The 18,810-nt window shown below is 43.6% G+C and overlaps 1 protein-coding gene across 2 annotated transcripts in view; it reads left to right on the plus strand.

Annotated features, from left to right (window-relative positions):
* The window catches only part of WDR17 (WD repeat domain 17), an 811,699-nt gene that overhangs the window by 99,125 nt on the left and 693,764 nt on the right, over nucleotides 1–18,810 (plus strand). For both annotated transcript variants that reach the window (XM_069244628.1, XM_069244620.1), the window contains exon 5: nucleotides 3,699–3,950. In XM_069244628.1, coding sequence (XP_069100729.1) covers nucleotides 3,699–3,950 — 252 coding nt within the window. The remainder of the gene's footprint in view (nucleotides 1–3,698; nucleotides 3,951–18,810) is intronic.

Here is an 18,810-nt window from a genome sequence, read left to right on the forward strand (position 1 = left end):
TTTCCACCCTACTCTACACCACTCTGACACTTTACTGTAAGCCACTGAACCACTGAATTCTATTCCTCTCTACTCAACTCTACAGCACTCTACCCCTCTACTCTACTCTACTCAACTCTATGCCAACAAATCCACTCTACAGTTCTACACCCACTCTCCTTGACACTCCACGCCACTAACTTTCTGCCATGCTATACAGCAGCCATCCTGCTGTACAACATGTCAAAACACATTGCCAAGCCAATAGCTCTTGTATAGGTAGGGCATATTGGCTTTGCCAGTGCTTGTTTATGTTGTTTGCTGAATGTGTATGCTTTCCTTTCTCAACATATCCAATGCGTTTGGGAAGGTTTTGTATTAGTATCTAGATGTGTTAAAATCTCTTAAGTAGTAAAATACCGCATGTATTGCATCTGTCGTAATTAGCATTTACATGCTGCAATTACTACTTTTCTACGCCAATTAAAGGCTTGTAAAGCATTGTGGATACAGGTATTGATAACCAAACACACGTTGATAAAGTACTTCAGAAGTATTACTCTGTGTACATTGACTCCAGTGATTGCTAAATTTGACATGCTAAAAGGTATCCCACCAGAAAGGATATCTTCTAGTTTTTATCACTATTCTCACCGTGGATGTTCCTGCCATTGCATGAATTACGAAGATGAGGCTTTTACACAAATGATGAACAGGATGTGCAAGCTACTTAAGCTTAATCTTGTTGTAAGTAGGTGTAGGAAAATGCCTCTCTTGGCATGGTCACCCCCTAACTTTTTGCCTTTTGTTGATGCTAGTTATGATTGAAAGTGTGCTGGGACCCTGGTACACAGGCCCCAGCACCAGTGTTCTTTCCCTAAACTGTACCTTTGTCTCCACAATTGGCACAGCCCTGGGACACAGATAAGTCCGTTGTAAGTGGTACCCCTGGTACCAAGGGCCCTGTGGCCATGGAACGTCTCTAAGGGCTGCAGCATGTATTATGCCACCCTGGGGACAACCTCACTCAGCACATGCACACTCACAGCTTGTGTGTGCTGGTGGGGAAAAAATGACTAAGTCGACATGGCACTCCCCTCAGAGTACCATGCCCACGGCCCACTTCCTGTGGCATTGGTAAGTCACCCCCGCAGCAGGCCTTATAGCCCTAAGGCCAGGTGCGCTATACCACAGGTGAGGGCATAGTTGCATGAGCACTGTGCCCCTACAGTGTATAAGCCAAACCAAGAACCTCCAGAGGACAGCGGCTCTGTCCAAAACTACAACCAAGAAAACATCTTTAAAGAAGACTCCAGCCTCGCTCCGGAAGTGTGAGTCTTCACACTCTGCACCGACACCCCCGGCCCGTGTCCAGAGAAACCAACACCGCAGAGAGGACCCCCCAGGCGACTCCAGCGACATGGACACTCTGAGTCGAGCTCTCTGCACCCCCACTGCAACGCCTGCAGAGAGGATCCAGAGGCTTTCCCTGACCGCAACTGCCCGGTAACAAAGGAGCTCGATGCCTGAATAAGGCACTGCACCCGAAGCCCCCAGGACCGAGAGGAACCAACCATCAGTGCAGCAGTGACCAGCAGGCGGCCCTCATCCTAGTCCAGTCAGTGGCTGGCCTGAGAAGCCCCTCTGTGCCCTACCTGCGTCGCTAGAGTGACCCCGGGTCCCTCCATTGATTTCTACCTAAAACTTGATGCCTTGTTCACACACTGCACCCAGCCGCCCCTGTGCCGCTGAGGGTGTATTTTGTGTGCCTGTTTGTGACCCCCCCAGTGCTCTACAAAACCCCCCTCGTCTGCTCCCAGAGGACACAGGTACTTACCTGCTAGCAGACTGGGACTGGAGAACCCCTGTTCTCCGTAGGCGCCTATGCTATTTGGGCTCTACTTTGACCTGTGCATCTGACCAGCCCTGTGTTGCTGGTGCTGGGTGCTTGGATTGACTTGAACCCCCAACGGTGGGCTGCCTATGCCCAGGAGACTGAACTTGTAAGTGCTTTACTTACCGTATTAACCAACCTGTACTTACCTCCCCCAGGAACTGTTGATTTTTGCAGTGTCCACTTTTAAAATAGCTTATTGCCATTTTTGCCAAAACTGTGTACATTACTATTTTATTCAAAGTTCCATACTTACCTGTGTGAAGTACCTTACAATGTATGTACTTACCTCAATTCTGAATCTTGTGGTTCTAAAATAAATTAAGAAAATACTATGGGGGTCATTCTGACCCTGGCGGTCGGTGACCGCCAGGGTCACCGACCACGGGAGCACCGCCAACAGGCTGGCGGTGCTCCGTCGAGCATTCTGACCGCGGCGGTTCAGCCGCGGTCAGAAACGGAAAGTCGGCGGTCTCCCGCCGACTTTCCGCTGCTCGGGAGAATCCTCCATGGCGGCGGAGCGCGCTCCGCCGCCATTGGGATTCTGACACCCCCTACCGCCATCCTGTTCCTGGCGGGTCTCCCGCCAGGAACAGGATGGCGGTAGGGGGTGCCGCGGGGCCCCTGGGGGCCCCTGCAGTGCCCATGCCAATGGCATGGGCACTGCAGGGGCCCCCGTAAGAGGGCCCCACTGTGTATTTCAGTGTCTGCAATGCAGACACTGAAATACGCGACGGGTGCAAACTGCACCCGTCGCACATACCCACTCCGCCGGCTCCATTCGGAGCCGGCTTCCTCGTGGGGAGGGGTTTCCCGCTGGGCTGGCGGGCGGCCTTCTGGCGGTCGACCGCCAGCCCAGCGGGAAAGCCTGAATGGCCTCTGCGGTCTTTCGACCGCGGAGCGGCCATATGGCGGTTCCTGCGAGGCGGGCGGCTACCGCCGCCCGCCTCACTCGGAATCAGGGCCTATGTTTCTATATAAAAACCTATTGGCCTGGAATTAAGTCTTTGAGTGTGTGTTCTCATTTACTGCCTGTGTGTGTACAACAAATGCTTAACACTACCCTCTGATAAGCCTACTGCTCAACCACACTACCACAAAATAAAGCATTCTAATTTTGCCACTATCAACCTCTAAGGGGAACCCTTGGACTCTGTGCCCACTATCTCTCACTTTGAGATAGTATATACAGAGCCACCCTCCTACAGTAGGTTAATTGCCATTTTGCCCTTTAATACTCCCCTCGTTGTCCTACATCTATTACTGATCAGAACTGCAGGTTTTTCTGTTGAAACTGCAGAGAAATGCTGGAATTGAAGAATGTTACAAGAGGTGGCAGTGGAGTGCATAGCATAGAGAGTGAATTCAAGTAAATGTCCTATGTTTCAAAGATGGCCTCACTTTTACTTGGAGGAATGACAAATATAGCAACCTGTAAAGAGGACCATAAAGTGAGAAATCCAAAGCTGCTCGCTTTGTACGTCCTTTTCATGTTATGTAGTCAATTCAAGTATGCTGTTTTGATTGTCCTTTACAAACACTTGTGCTCATGTCCTGTCAGCTCTGTGACTAAAAAGGATAATATCTTGCATCAACTACAAGTTCAATGAACCATGTTACATGTGGAAAGTGTGTTCCTTTGTATAATGAATTGGAAATTCTAAACCTGACAAGCTTTGCTTTTTAATGTGTGCAGTTACGTAAGCCACATGTTGACACAACCACTATATTTGTTATATGAATTTTTGTCCATAGGTCAGCAGCCTGTATTTGAGAGTCTAATGGTAACCCAGGCAATGTAACCATATTTATGTTATTTTTTAAGGTTCCAAAAGTCAAAAACATGTTTTAAGACCAGAGTCTCTGGAAGGTACAGATGAAGAGGATCCAGTCACAGCCTTGGAATGGGATCCACTCTCTACGGACTATCTTTTGGTTGCTAATTTACACAATGGGATTCGATTAGTAGATTCAGAATCTCTCTCTTGCATTACCACATTCAGTTTTCCAAGTGCTGCTGCATCAGTGCAGTGTTTGGCATGGGTTCCTAGTGCACCAGGGATGTTTATTACTGGAGGTATGTACGTTCATGTTATGTATAATGTGATTGCAATGTTAACACTTTTAGTATTATTTTTTTAGTGTTATTCCATGATGCAGGTAAACATGTTTAACAAAGGTATAAGTTCTGGTGTGTCAATTGATTGCATTGGGCAATATTCATTCTTGTTTATGAAATAAATAGAAATTATCAACATGAACGCTTTTTAGGGTCGAGTCTGCGAAGGCATGCGATAGCGGATGTATGATGGAGACACGCATGCATTTGCCAGGCATGCCTTTACAATGTGGTCAGTACAATGCATGTGTCATTACCATGCTTGAACTTACAACGAAATATTTTACCACACATATGCCTTTACCACTAAAATGTAATTGTAAAGGCATGGTTGGTATAGGCACATATGTGGTAACAGGTAAAGTGGTAAGTGTAACAATATATATATATATATATGTATATATATATATATATATAAAATCACCTTGCCACCCAAAAACCGCTACCCACACTCAACCCTAAAAATACCCTCACCACCCAAAAACCACCCCAAAACCAAAAAAAACACATACCCACCCTAAAACCTAAACATGCCCTTACTACCCAGAAATCCATACCCACCCTAAAATCTAATAATACACTTTCCGCCCAAAACCCCATTCGCACCCTAAAACCAAATATCCCTTACCACTCAAAAACCCATACCACCCTAAAACCTAGAATCCCCATACCAACCAAAAACCCATACCCACCCTAAAACTTAAAAATGCCCTAACCACCCTAAAGTCCCATACCCACCTTACAAAATAAAAAAAAAAATACTTACCTTTAAAACCTTTGCATCGCATATGCCTTTAACATTCATGCCTTTAGAATGAAATGCATTGTAAAGGCATGCGTAGTAAAGGTATATTCGTGGTAAAGGCATGAATGGTAAAGGCATGTGTGGTAAAGGTATATGCGTGGTAATGCCTTCGTGGTAGCGGACATACGTGGTAATGACTGCATTGTAATGGATGTTTCCCATGCTAGCCCATGTGTATCACTTGTGAGACGCTGTTGTACTTACAAAAGGGCTTTGAGCCTGCCTGTTGCTTATCATTTGTTGGATTGCGTAGCCCCGCAGTTAGTCATGGCTTTCATATCATAATTTCTGTTCCTGTCCGGGGAGCAGGGACCACCAATGATTGATTCAAGTTAATCAGTGCCATCAACTGCTTCCGACGTGGTTGAGATACTATTTTATTCTTTTTTACTTCTATTGCCCTGCAAACAGAAGGCACGTGAGTGGCAAACATGTGCTCAGCAGGACAAATACAATTGCAAATGTGTATTTTCTGTAGTTGATATTTTGTTTTATTTTGCCAAATATTTTTTTCTCACTTTTCACTCATGTTTTGTTTTGTTTTTGCTTGTGGGTGCTGTTCTCAAAAGATAACTATTATCTTGTTAAAATGATTGCAAAGCAACATTGTTTCTTCCTTACGTGTAATTTTTGAAATTATGCTTTAACACATAATTGTGCAGTACACCTCAATTGACCCCACTGTAAACCAATGCGTGCCAATCCATTCCAAAGCACTCACCCCAATCCACTCCAATGCAGCACACTCCAAGCCTCCCAAACCTCCCCACTCCAATCCAAACCAATCAGCCCCACTGCAATAAAAAGAAATCTGCCCCACTTCAGTACAATGATCCAAAACAATCTGCCCCACTCTAATCCAAAACAAAGCACCCAAATTCCAATCCAAAACTATCTGCCCCAGTCTAACCTGTCCCACTCCAATCCAAAACAGTGTACCCCACTCCAATCCAAAACAATCTGTCCCACTCCAATCCAAAAGAATCTGCCTCACTCCAATCCAAAATAATCTGCCCCATTTCAATCTGCCTCACTCTAATCCAAAACAATCTGCCCCACTCCAAAAGAATCTGCCCTACTCCAGTCTGCCCCACTCCTGTCCCATCCACCACTCTCATCCCAATCCACCACACTGCAGTCCTTCCACCCCACCCCACTCCAATCTGCTCCATGTCAATACTAACAATGTGCCCCACTCCAGTACAGCAATCCAAAACAATCTGCCCCACTTCAACCCAAAACGATCTGCCCCACCCAATCCAAACCAATCTGCCCTACTCCAACCTGCACCACTCCAATCCAAAAAAATCTGCCCCACTCCAATCTGCCCCAATCCAAATCCAAAACAATCTGCCCCACTCCAATAAAAAACAATCTGCCCCACTCCAATATAAAACAATCTGCCCCACTCCAATCTCCCCCACTCCTATCCAAAACAATCTGCCCCACTCCAATCCAATTCACCCCCCTCCAATCCAATCCACCTCACCCAGATCCACCCTTCTCCGCCTCACCCAATCCACCCCACCTCAAGCAGCCCCATTCCAATCTGTCCCACTCAGATCCGCCCCCTTCCAATCCAAAACAATCTGCCCCACTCCAGTCTTCCCTACTCGAACCCAAAACAATCTGTCCTACTCAAATCCAAAACAGTCTTTCACTTCAATCCAAAACGATCTGCCCCACTCCAATCTGTCCCACTCCAATCCAAAACAATCTGCCTTATTCCAATCCAAAATAGTCTGCCCTGCTTCAGTCCAAAACAACCTGCCCCGCTGCAGTCTAAAATAGGATTAGTAGGCAATACACCTACTGCTAAAATCTTTATAGCCACCATATTCCTAGGCCTGAATCCTGGTTGGTCTCACTCATACTTTCATTGTTTGAGTTAGATAAAATGAGAATCATTGAGTTGGTTATCATAACACATTTTTGTTATCACTTTGAGTAATCCATTAAGAGCCAGATGTATGACATTTTCTTTTGCGACTCGCAATTTGCGTTCTGTTTGCGAATGGCAGATTGTGAGTCACAAAAGAAAAGTACAACAGTGTCAAGCACACTGTTTGTGATTCCCAATGGGGTTGCTAATTACCTACCTCATTATTATTCATGAGGTAGGTTGCAATGTGCGACCTCATTGAGAATGGCTGCATTCACAGGGATGGTGGCCTGCTGGGGACAGCAGACCACCATGTCTGTGATTGCTTTATAAATTAAGCAGTTTTTTTTTTAAATGCAACCTGTTTTCCTCAGAAAGGAAAACAGGATTCATTACAAAAAAATGAAAAGCTTCCTGTTAATTTTTTCCTGCTCTGAAAAAATGTTGGCACCACCATTCACAAAGGGGAAGGGGACCCCTTCCAGTTTGCGAATGGGTTTCCACCAATTTGAAATTGGTGGTAACGCAATTGTTTTGCAACCGCAATTGTGGTTCTAAAACAATCATACATCCCTCTGCGACTCGCTATTTGGAAGGGACGCCCTCAGCACGCCCCTTCCAAATAGCTACTCTCAAATCTATTTTGTGATTCATTGAATAGATTACTGAATCGCAAAATAGGGTTTGTGCATAGCAAAATGCTTTTGCTTGTTGCAAACGGCCCGATTCTGCAAAGAAATAAGCTACGTACATCTGTCCCTAAATGTATTGCACAAATATTCTATATTTCATCTATGTAACCAAGTGCTTAGTTTTATGAAGTACTTTTTACAATAATTTTAGGTTGTGATGCTGCTCTCCAGATGCTCACGATTTAAACACCTTCTACAGAGCTGGTGTACTATCTGGGTGACCCAAGTTCTAGTGCCAGTAAATTGGATTGGGATGAGCTGGGCATATGATCATGCACTGCAGAAATGCCTGTTAAATCTATAGATCACAAGTCTCAGTCTTGATTAATAGTTTAATGGGTTAGTGCTCTGTTGTGATCATCTGGATGCAACCTTTATGTTTCATATTTAAATCGCAGAAAGATAGCTCAACATGTTTATGTGCTCGCTGCACAGACTTATGTGTAGCCTGCTTCTTCCAATCCTAGTAGGAAGAAACTACGACAGAACCCTGTGTAGAACTCGTAGGTCATAGACTCTAACCTTGGAGAGATAACTGTGAGATCTGTGTGCACGCTTCAGCTTCAGGCTTCAATTCCAATTAGAAGGATCACATTGTTATAAATATCATTTTAATAATACTACCAGCCGAGCCTTAAATGTGGGATTTTATTTCAACAGTGCAATCTACCTTTAGATTTAAAAAACATTCCATTTGCATTCAATTGTTTGTCCTGAACCCATGAAAGGAGCTGTGTTTTGCAGCAGGAGGTATAATTCCTGCATTTGTATATGGCAGTCAGACTTTATTGTGCTCAGTTGTGTAAAATAATTACAAATATGTAATACAAGTTAAATGGCAGTCACATATACAACCGTGCCATTGCACACAGAAATAAAACCTTGTTAATGACCGTTGTGATGGGACGCAGTTTAATTGAGGTGCAATCAGCAATTTTGATTAGAGTTCAGATTATGGAAAAACACATCAAATACAATTGTGGGGACAAAATAAAAGTAGAAATTGATCAGAAAAAAACGAGAAAAAGCTATTCAGGTAAGATCAAATTATCATTACATACATGTTTTTATCAACTACAAAAGTGTAATAACTCTATGAACAGATTTCGAAGAGGTCATACTCATACCAACAAGCTCTTCTACCCACATGAGCAAATACTTTCTTTATGAACCAAGACCTTCACCAAAGCTATCATTCACGATTATGGCTAGACACAGGCATTTGAGACATTTTGGCATGGAGAAAGACCCCAGTATACACAGCAATCATACTTATGGAATTGTGTTAACATTCCAAGGTGGACAACAAGTTGGTTCTACACGTGTCAGCCATATTTGAACTTTAATTTTTGAAATATTTATTCATTTTTGAGTAATGAAAAAAACAATCATGATACAGCAGTACACATCACACAGTAATATAAGTAGGTACAGTATATCATTCTTCAGCAAGGATACATACCAAATTGCAAAATAAGTCATAAGGTAGATCATAAAACAGAACATAGAACAGAAAGGCGAAATAAATAAGTGGCATTACAGTAGATGGCACAGCCTTACTGTAGGTGACCTTGTCCATGTACCCCCCTCGGATAACAGACATTATGGTGATCAGAGTGTTAGAGAAAGGTGATAGTTGATAAATAGTCTGTAGAGGGTTGCAGGTCCTAGTGAAACAGACAGAGTGCAATTTTGGATGCAGTATGGAGTTAGGAAGCTACTGTACAAAGCATTTGAGAGCATAATCAATGTTCTTCCTTCTTATTGGCATGGAGAAAAGAGAGTTAGGGAACCTTGTTGCTAAGTGGATACTCCATGATGGGTGCATAGGGGCGTCAGGGGTTTTTGGTGCTGGCAAAATAATTTTCTAGCGTTTTTCATAGAGGTCTGAACTGCAGTCTCCAAGGAGAGTGTTGAAGCACAATGTTATCAGCACCTTGCAAGTGGAAGATCCAGTTTAGCTAAGACTTGAAGGATTTGGCAGTAGTGTTCTCCAGTAGTTAAGTACAGACTTAGAGGCTGCTGTCAGCAAACTATCTATCAATAGGCTATCATTAGTTGATCGAACCTGTGGGTCTAGGAAACCATGGATGAGTGAAGTAAAGTCGCGTTTCAGGTGAATCCCACATAGGACCTAGATGATGTTGAACACCCATTCCCAAAAATGAGACAGAGGGCAACAGTAAAAGAGTAGGTGCGGCAGGTCCCCTGTGTCTTTGTTGCAGTTCCAGCACAATGGATTCTCTCTAAGTGAGATCTTATGGGGCCATGAGGGAGTGCAGAATGACCTATGTAGGAGCCAGAATTTAGTTTGGGACAGGGAGAGGGTGATTTTTGTGAAGTAACTTATTCGGTAACTAAAGGGAATGAATCACACACGTTCCATTTCCCTAATAAAGCGTACGTTATGCATGTAGTTTGGGGTTTTAAGAGGTGATAAAATTTGGAGGTTTGGTGGCTAGTTTGAAGAAGAAGATGAGTGACGGTAGTGAGGGGTCAACTTAGGAGCACTTCGATTTAGGTATACTGGACTTGAGTTTAAGGAAGTCATAGAAGTGCAAGTCCAGTAGTTTTTTTATTTTTTTGAAGGAGAGAATGTCTTGCTGCATGCCTAGTTACTTTAAACAGTCAATGCCCCTCGAATGACCACGAGGGGCCAATACACTGAGGTGCCTTGTATTCTAAGTTTGGGGTTATTCCATAGTGAAATCAAATTAGACTGGCTAATTGGGATCTCCAGTAGCTTGTCAATGTTTTTTTTGTAAGGAGCACATTTTGCATTGTTGAAGATATATTTGGCTGGATGGGATAGTTGGATCTTGGTAGACAAGAGCATAATGGGATGAAGATCACAGAGGATCTCCTTCTCAACCAGGAGCCATGAGGGGTTGTAGTCTGGGCACTGAGAGAACCATAAGGAGCCCTGTCTGGCTAAAAATGCAGCTTGATAATTCCTGAAGTCAGTCAGATTAACTATGCCTAGATTTGTGGGTAGTTGTAGTTTTTTAAAGGATATTCTGGGTCGTTTATTTTGCCAAATGAATTTTACTAGTAACTGACCTAATATTTGGTGGAAGTCTTTGACAGAGAAAGTAGTAACATGCATATGAGGTAGTTGACTATTGGGGTCACCATCATTTTTATTGTTTCTGTACGACACCAAGTAATGAATTTTGAGGTTCCACCAATCTAACAAATCTTCTATTTTCTTTAGTGTCAATTTTTCATTGCGTGATAAGGTTTCCATCAGGTATCCTCCAAATTGTATGCCTACATTTTTTAAAAACTGAGGTTGCCACACCAGCCTTGAGTTATCTTAGAGGTCACCAGTGCAATGCTTATTTAACCCTTTTATCCCAGACTTGTCCTTGTTAAGTTTGTATCCTGCAACTAGTGCATATTCATCAATCATTTGTATTAATGCTGCAATGGAGTGACGTGCATCCCCAGTCATAATCAAGACATTGGGCCCAATTCACAAAGGTAAACTAAGATGTTTGGTCTAAACTTAGTCCAAACGTCTAAGTTTATGACTTTGTGAATTCACAAAGGGCATTTACGAGTTGTATCTTAAGTTCCGCACTTGTGAATTCCCAAAGTCATAAACTTAGAAGTTTGGTCCAAGTTTAGACCAAACGTCTAAGTTTACCTTTGTGAATCGGGCCCATCGTTGGCATAGGCCACCACTTTTATTGTAGTTGTATTAAAGGTAATACTGGAAATCAAATTGTTTGGTTGTATATTATAGAGTAAGGGTGCAAGGGCCAAGATCAATAATGAGGGGGAAAGTGTGCTATCTTGTCTTGTTTTTCCCTTTCTCAAGCAAAAGCGAGGACAAGAGACCTTTGGTCCATAGTTTGGCGCAAGGACCTTTATTAGAGCCATTACCATTGTTGTGAAAGTCTCTCAGGTTGAATTATAGAAGGGTTTCATGGAGAAAAGTACACAAGACTGTCAAAAGCCTTTCCTGCATCTAATGTTATTGCTACAGTCTCAGAAGTGGTGGCCTGGGTTTTTTCAAGGATATGGCATGTAAGGCAAGTGTTGTCATTGGACACATGATTTTTCATACCTGTGCCTAACTAATTAAGCGTGGAAGAAGAGTCACCAGTCTATTACATAGGATTTTAGCATATATCTTTGTGACAAGGTTAAATAAGGAGATGGGCCTATAGCTTTTTCCAAGGGTTGAGTCCTCACCCTCCTTCAGGATCACCACAATGGTGGCTTCACTTGCGGTATCTATGACAGAGTCTGAGTTTGCAAAGTGGTGAAAGAGGTCTAATAGTGTGGGGCTGATTTGGAACCAAATGCTTTATAAAAGTTTGCATTGAAGCCATCAGGACCCAGTGCTTTGTTTGGTTTCAGGGATTTAATGGCTGTGGAAATCTCAACCTAGGTGAACAGAGCAGCAAGGTAGTTCTTATTTTCTTCAATGATGGTGTGTTAGTGTATATTCTTCAAGTATTTTCTGCATTTATCAGGAGATGATTTGCAGTCTTGTTTATCCACTGACTCATAAAAGTCTCTAAAGGCTTCCAGAATCCTCCCTGGGTTTGTTTGTGTCACTTTTGAGTTGTCTTTGAGTGCAGTAATACCCATATGACTCTGTTCATGTTTCAGATAAGACGGCAACATTTTCCCATTTTTTTTAGCTTCACATAGCTTCAAGCTCTTGTATTTATTAATACAAACCCCATCTTTCTTGCTCAATATCTATTGTTTTGATATTTTTTATTTGTTAGGAGAGAAAGCTTGTTGAAATCTAAGCTGGAGATATGGCTGGTTTCTAGAGCCTTGATTTCTTGTTCTAAACCTTGGAATTATACATTTTGTTCAATTTAGTTTGGCTCTCAATTAGAGTGCCTCTGATAGTTGCCTTAAGGGTGTCCCAATAATTGGTGGGGGAGACATCCACAGCTGAGTGATCTTTACAGTAGTTCAGTATTGTGTTTTTTATGATGTCCCTTGATGCTGTGTTTTTAATGGACTTGTTGTTGAAATGCCAGATTCTGCAAGATGCTCTTGAGTTGACCCCTAATAGAGACAAGGAAATGCATGAGTGATGAGAGACTAGTCTAGGGAGAATGTCTGTTTGGTACATGAAGTGGGCATGAGTCTTGGAAATCAGAAGGTAATCGATTCTTGAGTATGATTTGTGTGAAGTGGAAAAAAGGTATAGTCCTTTGTGTCAGGGTGTTGCAGTCTACAAGAGTTCCACAATTTGAACTTTGAGCATAGTTTAAGGTGTGCATTATGGTACCTTAGCGTCTGGAATGAGGACATTGATTACCTGTCCATAGTAGCATCTTGGGGGAGATTGATGTCATCACTCATGGTTATCAATCCATTGTCTGCAACGTGGCCTAGTGGAACTCTGAAGACCCAGAAGTCAGGGTCATCAGAGTTCAGGCCATAAGCATTGAGGAAATGGAAGGAGTTGGCATGTTTGGAAAGCTTTACTAGGATCCATCTATGCTTATTTTGAGAATACAACTAATCGTGATTTTCTGGAAATCAGAGTTACCACCCTTTTTTTCCTGCCAGGTGTGGGAGAGCATACATTTCCTTTGATCCAGTTGTTCCCAAACAAAGCTATCTCTTTAAGAATGATCTTGGTTTCTTGCAATAAGACTACAACGGCTTTGACTTTATATAGGTAATTTTACATTTTTTATTTTTAACCGATCGATTGAGCCCTTCAATTTAGTGAGATCATCTTGAGATTCTCACAGAGGGAAGAGCTAATCATGTTGTAGGAATGCATGTACGGTTGTGAAATTCATGGACTATCAAGCAATACAAAAGCAAGAAATTATATATTATAACACAATCTATGAAAGGAAACCCATCCAATAAGCCCTCTGCCCATGCCGCCACCCATCCCACCCTTAACACTGAATGTGGGGGAGATGAAAACAGGGTAACATCCCTGCCATCATGGGAGTGTGGCGAAGTGAACAGGACATATGCAGTAGCGGTCCTGAGAACAAGAACTTAGTGCTGAAAGCAAAATAGTATTTGTGAAATAGACATACATAACCATGAGCAACTAACGGCACTCATGTGGAGGTTTATGAAGTTCTCTAACTTTGCATAACGGACAGCAACATTTATGGTAGTATGTAAAATTTCAAACATTAGTCTACCACTTGAGTGTGTCATCTAGTAGCAGATCTAAACATTATAACCAAATGTTAAGACCTCCAGCAATTAAGGAAACTGGAATACCCTGGCATCAGCAGGTGAACTGCAAGGAACCTTTCATTTAACATATTACTCATTAGGCACGTATGCATGACCTAGAATGTGGACACCTACGGTTCAGTGTAAGATAAAGCACCTCTGTAGTACAGCTGTATGTAACAACATTCTGAGATAAAAAATATGAAACTACATCACCACAATAGCATAAAATTGAATGAGTAATGCATATAAAAAAGTATCTGTAGTAGAGTCAGAGAAAGCGCTGGTATTGTGTATATGAGTGGATACAGTGAAAAGCAACTACAGATAGCATCTAGCATCTGTGGAAAAGTCATAAATGTTTTTCATGGTGACACGTGTATGTCAGGTATCTATTGAAATGCAATCTCTTTCATCCAAGAGAGCCTGGAGGTCTTTGTGATTGTTGAAGATGTGATGCTTCTCATCAGCGAAGACTCTAAACTTTGTGGGATTAATAAAGGAGAATTGGAGGTTTGAGTTCTTGAGTCTGGTTCTGAGAGCCAAAAAGCCTTTTCTGACCTCTTCTGACAATTTTGAGAGGTCCAGTGATATGAATATTTTTTGACCATACCAAATATTGTGGTTGCCTTTAGGCATATAGTTCAGAATCAGTTTGGAGTGTTGTTAGCATAGAGGACAGCAGACTGTTTGATGTGTGATCCCTTTGTAGTTGGGTTTGAATGAGGGGACTCTGTGCATTTATTCCAGATCTTATTTAAACATTAGGCTGTTCACCTCTCTAAGAATGCAATGCAGGAATCCGATGAGTCCTTTGCACCTTCAGCCATACCGAAAATCCCTCTACGGTTTTCTATCTTACAGTTCTGCCATGTCTCTTTGGAGGGCCGTGGATGAAGCTTGTAGTTTCTGAATGTCTTTTTTTGAGTTGGCAGCAATGTCTTCCACCATGCTTCAGCCACTTTTTTGTTGATGATGTTGATGTGTGACCTTATTGTGCAGAGTTCTAATTGCATGTCTTTATTGGCTTTGGTGTGCTTAGCAAGGTAGTGTACTTTGGCAAGTTTCTTTTAGGTTGTGTCCATGGTGTTGGTGGTATCCACTTTCACCTTGATTGGGGAATCTGGGGCCGGGGTTCTGCTTTTGAGCATTTTAGGCCTGTCTTTGTTTCTTTTTCAGCCATGGTCAAGCTGCTGACGGATTGTCTAGGAGATCTCAGTGATTTAAGTGCCGGAGTGGGTGTAGTTTGATGTCTCAGCTCTGTGGTCAGTTACAGTTGGTAGGCAGTTTAGTCATACGTATATTCAAAGGTGAGATGTATTGGAAACTGTACTCTACTATAGATGGACTGAATCACATTCCACAAGATGACTTAGTGTTTTGACTAATGTTTTGAGTTACAAGGACCAGTGCTATAATGAACAGTGCTCCTAGGTGGTAGTACCAACATGCACAGGGTTAGTGCACATAGACTCTCACAGTGGAATCAAGGTCTGTAGGTGGAGAGGGGGGTTTGATTCAGCACATTAAGATTAGGTGATAATTGAGCAGGGTGGAGCAGGATTGCTGGTATACGCAATAAGTTGCCAAAGCGAGCTTAGTCATGCACATGTGGTACCACTTATCTGGGTTGCACACAGATTGTCAGATCATGTCATCAGTTGTGGTATTATTTTTTTGGAAGTTCTAATTCAAACAGGTTTGCTGGTGGTCTTGCTAGTGGATTGAGGGGTTTAGAACAAGTGTACTTAATCACACATGTTGTACAGTTCTTTACAATGGAATACCAACTGTCAGATTATGTCGCTAAGGAGGTTTCGGTGTATGTAACGTCCTGTGATAATATGGCCACCACAGGTATTAGAAGGGAGCACATTACAATTAGACAGAGATTGATTGATATTTACTTTCAACAGGAATGATCAGAATTGCTCATAGTTTCAATAAGCTTCCAGAGCATGCCCAGTAAAATGTATGTTATGCGATCATCTGATTAGCATGCAGTTTGTCAGATGAGCATTCAATCGCACTTGTTGCTTGATTCTCCAAAGTGGTGTGCCAATTGCCACATTACGTGACCAAGGAGACCACAATGTCTTCAATGTGCTGTTATAATATAGGTCTTGCAGGATTTGGAATGGTATTAACTTCTGTAGATTATGCAGCGTTAGTGCCACTTCAGAGCACAGGTCTACCGAGGGGAACCAGGGGCGTTGAAGGCACTGATGAACTAGTGCATTTAGCAGTGCTGGGGAAATGTTGAGAATGCTGGGGAAGATTCCAGAGCTATGCAGCACCTCCGAGACCGTTCCTGCTTTGAGGATTAGCCCATGACGACGGGAGCAGCATGGTCAAGCTGCCATTCACCACACCATCCGAGTCACTCCCCATGATTGAACTTTAAACAATAGACTATTTACAATACTTTTCTAAGGCAGACACCTGCTATGTTTAGTTTTGTTCTTGCAAGCATATGCCTGCAGTGTTGAGACAACAGCATGTTTTCTTTTGACTACTTGTATTTTTTTAAATGTATCTTGTACATGTTCTTCAGTTTGTGTGTTTTATTGTGGTTCTGTTAGAGGGTGAATGCAAGAATGAGTCAGTGGATCCACGAATGGATGCATGAGTGCAAAGATAAGTGGCAGAGGTCATGTATGAGGACTTCTTGAAGGCCTAAACCCATCACGGACACAATGTGCACTGTCTTTCATAAGCTAGACCTATTAGCTTGAGTAGTGGTGGTGTCTATTTACATAGTTCAATGTGGGTGTATCCAGAGAGGAGGGGGAGTCCACTGCAGAGATCTCTTTGAAGGCACTCAGGCTCCATGGATGGCAAACAAGCAAAGACTGAGGATGACATTGATGAGTGAGTGTCTTCCTTGAAGGCCATGATGCTTCCTTACGCCTGCTGATAGAGCAGCTTCAGACTTACCTCCCATGCCAGGACTCCCCTCTCATAGGAATCCCTTTGAAGCCATTTATACCAGGCTGCCTCTGGACCATGTGGAATGTGTTGGGCTTCTTGAAGGACGCGCACAGGCATTGCTGAGGAACTGCCAACAGGACCACATCCATGTCGCTCTTGCTGCCACAAAGGGTGGTTGTCTCAGAATCTGTGTGCTCTGGCCATCAGGACTCAGGTGCTCAGGCCTTCATTAGATAGTCTTTGGGTGACCAGCCCCCGCCCATGACCTCAGTGCTTCCTGGTGGCCATCGTGGAGCTGCTGCAGTCGCATCTCTTTTGTCGGGATTCTGTTCTTTCTGAAGTTCCTTTGAGACCTTTGCCCCTGGATTGCCACTGGACTGTATGGGCGTGTGGAGCCTCTCTTAGGCCACACAAAGGGGCCACTGTAGAACTCCCAACAAGTGCCCGTTTCTCCCTCTCGCTACAGTGGCTGTCCACCACTAGGGGAGTGCGGTGCTATCCCCTTCAGGTGAGGTGAGGGTGAGACTGGATTAGTGTACCCTCAGCTAGTAGTACCGGTTAGGCGTGGGTTAGTTCTATGGGGAGGTGTGTGTTGAGTGTCTCTATAAGGGTGGCTGTATCTTACAAAGGGGAGTTCCTTTTACGGACTAGGTGGTCTCACACACATAATAGTGTCATGCTCCATCATTTGACCACCTAGCCCCACCCAGGTAAGATGGTACTACCTGGGTGGACTCAACCTCGTTGTTAAAGGAACGACAGAGGGAGTGCTGGAATAAATCTTACTGGATAATTATCAGGGATCCATATGGGGTAAGAATAAAATTACCATACATATCACCTATCACAATTGATTACATTTCAGGAAGCACCAGGGGCCCCGCGACCCCCCCTACCGCCATCCGGTTCCCGGCGGGCGGACCGCCGGGAACTGGATGGCGGTAGGGGGGGTCGGAATCCCCTCGGCGGCGCAGCTAGCTGCGCCGCCTTGGAGGATTCCAATGGGCGGCGGTACACTGGCGGGAGACCGCCAGTGTTGCCAGTCCGACCGCGGCTTTACCGCCGCGGTCGGAATGCCCATTGGAGCACCGCCGGCCTGTCGGCGGTGCTCCCGCGGTCCTCCAACCCGGCGGTCATGGACCGCCAGGGTTGGAATGACCACCATTGTGTCTTGCTGAAAGATCCCTAAGAGAATCTCTGTAATCCTTAAATTCAGGTCCAACGATGGACCCAATATACCAAGGGTTTCAGTGCTACCAAATCAGAGATCCTATTTAGGCCTAAATCAAAATAAATTGGAAACAGGGTGGTACTGACTGGGTAAAGATCTAACAAAGGTGTGTTCTGCTACATTCGAACTGTGGGCATTAGACTATCCCCACACCTCCACTCCAAAAGCAGCTGCACTCTGCACTTTAGCTTGATAAGCTTTAAGGGCGGGGAATAATACTACTACTACTGCCTCTACAAAAGCGCAGTATAGCATTAGACCTATGCTGGATAAGAACGGAACTCTCAACAAGCTGGTTTTCCCAACCAGAGATTCTTATGCCTCGGTAGTCAATTGAACTGACTCTCTCCAAGGGCACATTATTTACTGTGATTGTGCAGCTCTTGACTGGCCCTGAACTAAACACATAAGCTTGGTTTTGGCAACATTCAAATCCAAATCTCTTGTCTTACAGAACAGTAGGAATTTGTCAGTAAGACTCTGAAGCCCAGTTGGTGTCTTATAAATCAATAGAGAGTCATCAGCGAAAAGCAGTGTGGAAATCTTTTGATTATTAAAAGTTGGTGCAGTATTCTTGCATGAAGACAGAATTGCACTATGTCGTTTATATATAATATAAACAGAGTAGGTGCCTGAACGTATCCCTGGTGGACGGCACGCTGAATCGGAATATGATCAGTGAGCTCTCCTGGACTGCTCCGTCTGATCTGTGCATAGGTGTCCTCGTGCAGCCGCGCTATGAGATTTACCAGGTTCCTTGGTATACCCATGCTGCATAACACCTCCCACAATTTCCCCCTGGGGACCAGGTCAAATGCGGCTCACAAGTCAACAAAGGCCACCTACAGTTTCTGTTTGGCAAGGAATACATCCAGTAGAGAAGAGCCAAGCGAAATACTTGATCAGATGTGCTAGTCTTAGGCCTAACGCCGGCTTGAAGGGAAGACACTGCACAATTTCAGGCAACCCCTAGCAACAGCCTACTAAGTCCTGCCTAGCAAATACTTTTTGCAGGTTGTAGATAAGACTGATTGGCCTGTAATTCAAGGGCATACTCAGGTGACCCTTTTTATGAACAAGAATTATTTCAG

Source organism: Pleurodeles waltl, chromosome 1_2 (assembly GCF_031143425.1).
Source record: "Pleurodeles waltl isolate 20211129_DDA chromosome 1_2, aPleWal1.hap1.20221129, whole genome shotgun sequence".
Classification (NCBI taxonomy): domain Eukaryota; kingdom Metazoa; phylum Chordata; class Amphibia; order Caudata; family Salamandridae; genus Pleurodeles; species Pleurodeles waltl.